Genomic DNA, 10,970 nt, shown 5'->3' with positions numbered 1-10,970 from the left:
ACCCAGTGTAAATAGCCAAGTTATCGTTACTCAGTACTGGTACCCAGTGTAAATAGCCAAGTTATCGTTACTCAGTACTGGTACCCAGTGTAAATAGCCCATCGTTACTCAGTACTGGTACCCAGTGTAAATAGCCCATCGTTACTCAGTACTGGTACCCAGTGTAAATAGCCAAGTTACTCAGTATGGTACCCAGTGTTACTCAGTACTGGTACCCAGTGTAAATAGCCCATCGTTACTCAGTACTGGTACCCAGTGTAAATAGCCCATCGTTACTCAGTACTGGTACCCAGTGTAAATAGCCCATCGTTACTCACTGTGTGTTTATTCCCTCTGTTATTATTTTTCAATATTTTCTCTCTGCATTGTTGGGAAGGGACCATATGTAAGCATTTCACTGTTAGTCTACACCTGTTGTTTACGAGGCACGTGACAAATAACATTTGATTTTGTGTGTGTGTGTGTGTGTGTGTGTGTGTGTGTGTGTGTGTGTGTGTGTGTGTGTGCCAGCCAGTGGCCCAGTTCTGCCCAGTCGACCCAGGAGGCGCCTGTAGGGGTAGAAAAATGTGGCAAGTTGCTGTGAAGGGGAAGCCTATGTACCTACGACTAGACACACACACACACACACACACACACACACACACACACACACACACACACACACACACACACACACACACACACACACACACACACACACACACACACACACACACACACACACACACACACACACACACACACACACACACACACAGCCAAGACAGACACAACCTAGACAGAACTTGAGACAGAGACAGAGCAGTGTGAGGGACACTAAGTGTGACACACCAAACTATCTCACAGACAGCGACATTATCCAGTACCCTCACCTACTCGCAGCACATCAAGGACATCTTATTCAACATGGAGATGAATAGGGAGACAACAGAGAGGTAGGGGCAAGAAAGATCAATCCTTTTTCTGGTGTACGTACACTCACTATGCTCCCCCTGCAACTCAGTGGCCTCAACAGGTAGCCTCCTGCATTCACCACCCCCACTGTTTGTGTAGACAGAGCGCAGGGAGGGCTCCGCAAGGCTGCTCTAAATCTGAGTAGCAGATCCCAGACAGAGACTAACCTCCAGACTGATGATAGTTATGAGAGGGGCTGTCGAGTCGGGCTTCCCCCTGCTTGGAGTGGCTGTACTAGGCTTTCTCTGCTGCATGCGAGGGGGTCAGACTCAGGATGACCCGGGCTCTGGGAGGATCCCAGGCACCATGCCTCCCCACCTCATCTTCATCCTGGCGGATGACCAGGGCTATGGGGACGTGGGCTACCATGGCTCGGACATCCACACTCCGGTCCTGGACCAGCTGGCTGGAGAAGGGGTGAAGCTGGAGAACTACTATGTCCAGCCGATCTGCTCACCCTCACGCAGCCAGCTTATGACCGGGCGGTGAGTAATGTACTTAGTGTACTGCACTGGCTTATTAGGCCTATCTAGTGTTATCCGGAATGATCTAATTCCTCTCACACTTCTATGCATTCCTATAACCTTTCTTCTAAATATAGAAGTGATCTGTCAACACATTGCATTTTGTTGTGAATAGACATGTACTGCATACCTTTAGAACAAATGTGTGAAGGTGGTGAAGTTGATCCCTGTCAATAAATGGGAGGGATGTCTCACTGGTTCTGGGAATCTTTCCCTTTGTGGTTTGGGAAATCTACATAATCTGATAACCCTGACCTCCACTCCACTTCCCGTTTCTTCCAGCTACCAGATTCACACGGGCCTCCAGCATTCTATCATCCGGGCACGCCAGCCGCTGTGCCTGCCCCCGGACGCGCCCACCCTGGCTGAGCGGCTGCAGGAAGCTGGCTACAGCACCCACATGGTAGGAAAGTGGCACCTGGGCTTCTGCCGGCCGGGCTGCCTGCCCACGGGCCGCGGCTTCCAGAGCTTCCTGGGCTCCCTGACTGGCAGCGGTGATCACTTCTCCTACCAGAGCTGTGACCAGGCTGAGGCCTGCGGCTTCGACCTGCACGATGGGGAGAGACCAGCCTGGGAGATGAGCGGTAACTACTCCACAACGCTCTACATAGAGAGGTGAGGCCAGGTCTTACACACATCTGGTGATATTTATGAGAAGGAGCTTATCTAGTAGTAAACACTATTGTTCATGTTGGAAACGGAATGAAGAGGTTTTTAGAGTGATTTGCATTTGATTAGAATTGTGAGGTTGTCGATTCCGAGGTTTGGACACTACGGAATCTATGTATTTTACATAATGTCTCAGTTATATAAAGATGTAACCCAGACCTGGTTGCCTCCTCTTTCTATCCAGGGTTAAGAAGATCCTGAGGGCCCATGACCCCCGGAAGCCCCTCTTCCTGTACCTGGCCCTCCAGGCAGTCCACACACCCCTCCAGGCACCAGACCACTTTCTGCAACGCTACAGTGCCCTGGACAACCGCCCGCGACGACTCTACGCAGCCATGGTGAGCTGTGTTGACGAGGGTGTGGGGGCGCTGGTGCAGGAGCTGAGGACTCGTGGCCTCTACCAGAACTCTGTCCTGGTCTACTCCTCAGACAACGGGGGCCAGCCCCTCTCTGGGGGCTGCAACTGGCCCCTGCGTGGGGGGAAGGGCACGTACTGGGAGGGGGGAGTACGGGCGGTGGGTTTCGTCCACAGCCCACTCCTGAAGAGGAAAGGAACGGTGAGCAAGGCACTGATCCATGTTTCTGACTGGTACCCAACCCTGCTGTCTCTGGCGGGGGCACCGGAGAAGGACAGAGGCCAGCTGGACGGCCACAATGTGTGGGGGGCCATAAGCCAGGGGCTGCCTTGCCCTCGCACCGAGATCCTGTTCAACATCGACCCGGTATCCCGACGGCCTGGGGAGGCAGACTCCAGGACCCTGGCCCTTAACGGCTTTGGCATCTGGGACACGGCATTGCGGGCGGCAATTCGGGCCGGGGACTGGAAGTTGCTGACGGGAAATGTGGGTGATGGGGACTGGGTGCCCCCTCAGACCCTGCCCGGGGGGCCCCATCAGTGGCAGGGCATGGAGAAACGTCGGGACCAGAGGGGGAAGTCTGTGTGGCTTTTCAACATCACCGCTGACCCTTATGAGAGGTCCGACCTAGCCGATGCAAGGCCTGAGGTGGTCAAAATACTGCTGGCCAGGCTGGCCGAGTACAACCAGACGGCCGTGCCGCCCCGAAACCCCCCCGATGACCACATGGCGGACCCCCAGCTCCATGCGGGGGTGTGGACACCATGGCTGGGTGAGCCAGGCAGCGAGGGGCCAGAGGGCAGCGGGGAGGGAGGGAAAGGGAAGGCAAAGGGTAGTAAAATGAGGCACTGTAAGGTGTGCAAACTGAAAGCCCTCTTTAAGAAGGTGGGCTCCCGGATGCAGAGGTCCTCTCTCTTCTTTTAGTCCACAGAGGGAGGGAATGAGCATGTGGATGTACAGGCAGGACTGACCGGCCTACATGAGACTGGATCTTAGTCACTGGCTGTCCCCTGGCCACTAAGTAGGGTGATGTTTTGATGTCTCATCCGCCCATGAACAGAAGGAGACGATCAGAATGACACTCGGACACCCAGAGAGATATTTCTTTCATTTGTTGTTTTGTTATTTGTACGTGGTGATAGAATGGACCTTCTAGGCTACACACTGCTTATCAAATACTTCTCTGTTCCCAAACCAACTCTTAACAACACCTCCCTGCATCGAAATTCTAAAGTGGGTACTGGCCAGCATAAGCTAAGCCAGAGATACTGTGGCTGTTGTGCTCTTCAGTGCTGTTACAGTACAGTACACCTATAATTTAAGCCATGTGCCAGACATATGTAGCTCATACTGTAAGTAAGTGTGATATGCCAGCTGGCAAATCCCAGACTGTGAAATAATGCAGATGTAACTGGATCAGACTGGATCAGGGTGACACAGGTTTGGACATGCAGCAATACAGAAGCCAGATCAGATCAGATGTGAAGCTTGCATCTCTTGACTGTAAGCCATTTGTGTAGAAACGAATGTGTGTGATTATGCATGTACTGGAGATAATGTAGGCTATGTTCAGCAATCCTGCAGCAATCCCACGCACAGGACAGAGAAACACTCTTTATTTCTCATTTCCATCAGTATGACGGAGTTTGCACCAAGCTGCCTACTACTTCCCTGCCTCCTCCTCTCGAGCCAAGTCTCACCCTTCCCCCTTGTCCTCTCTCCCTATCTTTCACTAATTTCATCTAATTCTCTCTTGCTCCTTGCCTCTTTCCCACAGCAGTAGGAAACTTTTCTTCATCCTCCTCCTCCTCTCTCTTCGTCATCTTCTTCTCGTCTTCTTCCTCCTCAGTCTTTCTCGTTTCATTCAGAGATCAGGTCAGTTCACAAGTGATAGGGAGGATGAATATGTTTGTGAGAAATGAGAACAGATATGAAGAGTTACATAAACATTAAGGAGGAGGAGAGGAGGAGGAGGAAGGCTCCCTAGGGGGGCAGCAAGGCCATTTGAAGCATTCCTTGTCTTATCTTTATTCTCCTCATTTGTGAAGATGAACATGTCATACATAACATTACCAGTAAGTGCCTATGTATAATGTGATGCTAACCAAAATGTGTTCTGCCTTTTGCTGCTTTCCATTTATAAATACTATTTGACAGAATGTGTGGGCGGTTTGTCACTTGTGTTGAGCTTGTGTGTGTGTGTGTGTGTGTGTGTGTGTGTGTGTGTGTGTGTGTGTGTGTGTGTGTGTGTGTGTGTGTGTGTGTGTGTGTGTGTGTGTGTGTGTGCACATTCCATGTAGATACATGCATAGTACTATCCTTGCAGCCAAAATACTGAAATTGGAATCTGGGAATGAGATGAGCCACTTAGAGGCCCCGTCAGTCTGTGTCAAAAGGCATATAGCGAGTTATTTCCTGTGAAGTGACACAGTGGGTCCTGCAGGAATGAGGAACTGACAGAACCTATAAATCGCCGAAGTGTCCAGAAGGCCAGCTGGGAGGAAGTGACCTGTAATGAGCTCACAGCGACAATGGCAGATGAAACAGTCTGATATGTTCAGAGTTGGGCTCTCGGCCTTCAAATACCTCTAGCGTGTTGAGTCAACAGGAAAGAAAGGGTTGTTGCCCTGGAGTGAAGTCGTGTGTAGTGCACACGAAGACCGTGTGGATAGTAGATACATACTGTAATATAAACACACTGAAACACAGTTAAATAGTCACTCTTTAAAACTGTGTGATGACAATGAATGGGCAGAAACACATTGACAGTGTCCATTGGTCAAGGGTCACCTATTAACCCTGGGAATTGCTCTGATGTCCTTTTAATGGGTCATTAGAAGACTCCTATCGTGTTGTAATCCACAGAGACAGCCAATGGGGGTACAGTAGTGATATCCTAGCTGCCAGGAAAAGGAACAGCTTTGTGCAGATACCTCCATGTCTTCTGTTGGGGTTTCACCATCTGATTGCCGATAATGCCTTGCTCATCCTTTCGCTGTGGTGAAAGACAGACCGACTCAGATACAGTATAGCATACTCCATGTATTTTTTTTCGTTGGTGATAACAATGTCATGCTCAGCTTTACTCTGTGTAGATAGAGTTATAACAAACAGGCATTTGGAAAGAAGTGCAGAATTGAGTACAGTCCCTTTTTACTTTCCTCTGAAAGAGAGAGTCGATAGGGCTGGATGAGGGAGGCGATGCTCTCATCTCTTGAATCCTTGCCCATCCTTTACTCATCAGCTGTGCTCTACACACCATTTCAAAGTTCACTCCTTCCTGGGAGGATGACCTAGGAAGAGAGGAGGGGCCACCCACCAGCCAAATTGGCATAATTCTTGTTGAGTGAGTCACTCAACCTCAATGGTTCCACTACTGCATCTCTCTCCACTGCTGTGTGGCGGAGTTGTTTGCTGTGGAACGTAGAAGCTCTGGAGGTGTGTGTGTGTGTGTGTGTGTGTGTGTGTGTGTGTGTGTGTGTGTGTGTGTGTGTGTGTGTGTGTGTGTGTGTGTGTGTGTGTGTGTGTGTGTGTGTGTGTGTGTGTGTATGTGCACTCCCTTCCTGGGAAATGTACACGTGGTGTGGATGTGGTTTTCCTCACTCAGGTCAAATTTGACTCTGCTGCCCACTGCTGTGTGGCGGAGTTGTGTGTGTGTGTGTGTGTGTGTGTGTGTGTGTGTGTGTGTGTGTGTGTGTGTGTGTGTGTGTGTGTGTGTGTGTGTGTGTGTGTGTGTGTGTGTGTGTGTGTGTGTGTGCAGAAATGTACACGTGGTGTGGATGTGGTTTTCCTCACTCAGGTCAAATTTGACTCTGCTGCCCAATGTGTGTGTGTGTGTGTGTGTGTGTGTGTGTGTGTGTGTGTGTGTGTGTGTGTGTGTGTGTGTGTGTGTGTGTGTGTGTGTGTGTGTGTGTGTGTGTGTGTGTGTGTGTGTGTGTGTGTGTGTGTGTGTGTGTGTGAAATGTACACGTGGTGTGGATGTGGTTTTCCTCACTCAGCTCAAATTTGGCTCTGCTGCCCAATTGGGTGGGTGGGTGTGTGCGTGTGTGTGTGCGTGTGTGCGTGTGTGTGTGTGTGTGTGTGTGTGTGTGTGTGTGTGTGTGTGTGTGTGTGTGTGTGTGTGTGTGTGTGTGTGTGTGTGTGTGTGTGTGTGTGTGAAATAAACACGTGGTGTGGATGTGGTTTTCCTCACTCAGCTCAAATTTGTCTCTGCTGCCCAATTGGGTGTGTGTGTGTGTGTGTGTGTGTGTGTGTGTGTGTGTGTGTGTGTGTGTGTGTGTGTGTGTGTGTGTGAAATGTACACGTGGTGTGGATGAAGGACTCGTGACCAATTTAAGAAGAACAATCAAGGCTTATACATATGGGGGACTAGTCTGAATTCAGGACCTTTTGATATGCCTTTGCCTAAGGTACTGTATACCAGTTATAACACTTACCGCTTCACAACAACTTTACATCTCGGAGACGACCACCCTTGCAGCAATACACCAGCCCTGGAATACATAATAAGTACACATATTATTGGCAATTGGCAATGAGGCGGCAGGTAGCCTAGTGGTTAGCGCATTGGACTTGTAACCGAAGGGTTGCAAGATCAAATCCCTGAGCTGACGAGGTAAAAATCTGTTGTTCTGCCCCTGAACAAGGCAGTTAACCCACTGTTCCTAGGCTGTCATTGAAAATAACTGACTTGCCTAGTTAAATGAAGGTAAATGAAATGGGTTTCATTCAGGAGATGGCATGCCCAGTCCAGAAACAAAGGGCACTGAATCGGACACTGTTTTTCCATATTAGGCAGATGCATTCCTTCACCCATGATAAATACAGCTTTTCTTTGGCAGAGGGAAAAGTGGCTAACAGCGCAACTCCCCCTCCTCCATCTCTCCTCTTCCCTCTCTCCTCTTCCCTCTCTCTTCCTCCCTCTCTCCTCTTCCCTCTCTCCTCCTCCCTCTCTCCTCCTCCCTCTCTCCTCCTTCCTCTCTCCTCTTCCCTCTCTCCTCCTCCCTCTCTCCTCCTCCCTCTCTCCTCCTCCCTCTCCTCTTCCCTCTCTCCTCTTCCCTCTCTCCTCTTCCCTCTCCTCTTCCCTCTCTCCTCTTCCCTCTTTCCTATTCCCTCTCTCCTCTTCCCTCTCTCCTCCTCCCTCTCTCCTCTTCCCTCTCTCCTCCTCCCTCTCTCCTCTTCCCTCTCTCCTCCTCCCTCTCTTCTCTTGCCTCTCTCCTCCCTCTCTCCTCTTCCCTCTCTCCTCTTCCCTCTCTCCTCCTCCCTCTCTCCTCTTCCCTCTCTCCTCTTCCCTCTCTCCTTCTCCCTCTCTCCTCTTCCCTCTCTCCTCTTCCCTCTCTCCTCTTCCCTCTCGCCTCCTCCCTCTCGCCTCCTCCCTCTCGCCTCTTCCCTCTCTCCTCCTCCCTCTCTCGTACCAGGATCTGACATCCCACTGTTACCACCCACCACTCAACCCAGCACACCGCCTGCTGAAGTCTCGTCCGACAGGAACATCACAGAAAATGCTGCAATTAATATTGAGGCACCTCTGCACCGCTCTAATTAGGCTTTCATATCAGTCTGCCTCCCTGTAATTACAGAAGAAGCCAGAGCTCCTGTGTTCACCGCAAACACTCTGTAATCACTGGCACTCTCCCTCCACAATGCTGCCTGCCTGTAAAAGGCATGCCCAGTCCAGAAACAAAGCATTGAGTCAGTGAGAGAAATGCACTCACAAACAGGCACACATTAACACTATATCTCTCAACAACAAAAAACATACACAAACACTCATTGCTTAACACACACTCACAAATAAAGATACAGTGCCTTTGGAAAGTAAAAAAAAAAAAAAAACAGAAATACCTTATTTCAGACCCTTTGCCATGAGACTCGAAATCAAGCTCAGGTGCATCCTGTTTCCATTGATCATCCTTGAGTTGTTTCTACAACTTGATTAGTCCACCTGTGGTAAATTCAATTGATTAGACAGGATTTGGAAAGGCACACACCTAAGGTCCCAATCAGGAATCAAGGGAAGAACCAGATGCAGACACGTTGAATAAACAATGGTTTAATAGGGGCAGGCAAGAGACAGGTCAAGGCAGGGGTCAATAATCCAGAGATGGGGCAAGGGTACCAGTCGGCAGGCAGGCTCAGGGTCAGGCAGGAAGGTACAGAGACGGGACAGGCGAGGGTCAAAACCAGGATGGCGAGAAAAAGAGAGGCTGGGAAAAACAGGAGCTGACAGGACAAACACTGGTAAACTGGACAAACAAGACGAACTGGCAACAGACAAACAGAGAACACTGGTATAAATACACAGGGGATAATGGGGAAGATGGCCGACACCTGGAGGAGGATGGAGACAATCACAAAGACAGGTGAAACAGATCTAAAAACCTGTTTTTGCTTTGTCATTATGGAGTATTGTGTGTCGATGGAGGGGAAAAAAGATTGAATCCATTTTAGAATAAGGCTGTAATGTACCAAAATCTGGAAAAAGTCAAGGGGTCTGAATACCTCCATAATGCACTGTAATTTCTCTGAACAGACATTGTTGAACAGAAGCACAGCTGTATACAAAAACACTTGCAAAGCATTCTGTTTGTCTCTCTCTCTCTCTACAGTTGCACGCATGTGTGCACAGACATGCTGTGAACAAGTCCTATTAACACTCTTCATAATACAATCATTAAAGCTAAGATAAACCTTTACAGCTAGCATGATATTACATAACAGGCATAATTCAATTCAGTCTTTTAAAAATGATGCTCCAACAACCTACAGTTAACGTGGCAATACTAACTTTTTGGGCGTCCCTACCAAATTCACATAGAAATGTGAGTTATAGAGCTATCATTCTACTTAAAAACTAGTCTAAGACCTGGTAGATATGTTCTATGTGCATTATTTATTTGCTTCCCGTTCTTAAGTTTTGTTTTTGCTTCTTTTACTTTCGGTTTTGTACACCAGCTTCAAACAGCTGAAACAACAATATGTTTGGTTATGGAAAATATTAGTTTAGATGATACAATGATTCTCTACACTATACTATCTTATTTTGACACAAAATCTGAAATTAGGCAAACTATTAGAGTTTTAGTAACCAGGAAATGGTGGAGCGATTTCTGCATAGTGCAACTTTTAATACTACGCTAAGACAAAAACAACAATTCATTTTTTCAATTTGCTCAACCGATAACCCCAGAGGGACTAGACACAGATTTGTCTTTCACAGCAGCAGCTCTCTGGTTTATGGGCGTGTTATGATGGAGACAGTAGCAAAGATAATGAATGCTACAGTAGGCAGCTCTTCCAGACTCCTGGAGAGATGGGAGTCAAATATCCCTTGGGTGAATATGGAAGCTGGGGGAGGCCGGTGGCAGCTGGACACAGGGAGGGCATGGTGATGATGAAGACCATGCTCTCAGCTTTTGAATCCTTACCCATTCTCTACTTATCGGCTGTGCTCTACACACATATGTCAGGAGATGGTAGAGGAGCTCCATCCCACAGCCTACAGTATAGTCAGGGCAAACAGAGGAAGATGCTGAAAGGCCATCAGTAGGAAAATGGTGCAGGACAGGAGGAAATGTGTGGTTGGGTGTGAAGGTGACATGCAAAGGCAGCGTTGCGATCTGAAAGGAAGGTTGAGCCTTAGAGTGGCCTGGGAATCAGACGTTCTGAGAGACAGGGCAGGCATGAATTTGCTTGAATCAAACTGTATTTGTCACATGTTTCGTAAACAACAGATGTAGATTAACAGCGAAATGCTTACTTAAGGGGCCTTCCCAACAACACAAAACATGGAAATACACAATGAGTAACGATACCTTGGCTATATACACGGGGTACCAGTTCCAAGTTGATGTGCAGGGGTACAAAGTTGTTGAGGTAGATATCTACATATAGTTAGAGATAAAGTGACTAGGCAACAGGATAAATAATAAACAGTAACAGCAGTGTAGGTGAGGAGTCAAACGAGATTATTGCAAAAAGGGTCAATGCAGATATCCCTGGTAGCTATTGGTTAATTATTTAACTAACTATTTAGTGGTCTTATAGCTTGAGGGTAGAAGCTATTCAGGGTCCTGTTGGTTCCAGACTTGGTGCATCAGTCTATGACTTCGATGGCTGGAATCTTTGAAAATGTTTTGGGTCTTCCTCTGACACCTCTTGGTATCGAGGTTCTGGATGGCAGGGAGCTCAGTGATGTACTGGGCCGTGCGCACACTACTCTCTGTAGTGCCTTGCGGTCAGATGCCAAGCAGTGCCATACCAAGTGGTGATGTAGCTAGTCAAAATGCTCTCAATGGTGCAGCTGTAGAAATTTTTGAGGATCTGAGGGCCCATGACAAATCTAGTCCACGAACAGCGTAGTCCACGATCAGCTCCTTTGTCTTGTTGACATTGAGGGAGAGGTTGTTGTCCTGGCACAACACTTCCAGATCTCTAACCTCCTCCCTGTTGGCTGCCTCATTGTCGT

General features: G+C 48.5%; 1 protein-coding gene across 1 annotated transcript; it reads left to right on the top strand.

Moving 5' to 3' along the window:
* Positions 1 to 237: 237 nt before the first annotated feature.
* On the top strand, positions 238 to 4,662 carry si:dkey-174i8.1 (arylsulfatase I). The gene is made up of 3 exons (XM_035754685.2): positions 238 to 1,439; positions 1,761 to 2,093; positions 2,332 to 4,662. The coding sequence occupies exons 1-3, from the start codon at positions 1,132 to 1,134 to the stop codon at positions 3,425 to 3,427; spliced, it is 1,737 nt and encodes a 578-aa protein (XP_035610578.1). The 5' UTR covers positions 238 to 1,131; the 3' UTR covers positions 3,428 to 4,662.
* Positions 4,663 to 10,970: the final 6,308 nt, after the last annotated feature.

This window comes from Oncorhynchus keta, chromosome 36, assembly GCF_023373465.1.
Source record: "Oncorhynchus keta strain PuntledgeMale-10-30-2019 chromosome 36, Oket_V2, whole genome shotgun sequence".
NCBI classification, from domain to species: Eukaryota; Metazoa; Chordata; class Actinopteri; order Salmoniformes; family Salmonidae; genus Oncorhynchus; species Oncorhynchus keta.
This window is presented reverse-complemented; position numbering and strand designations above follow the sequence as displayed.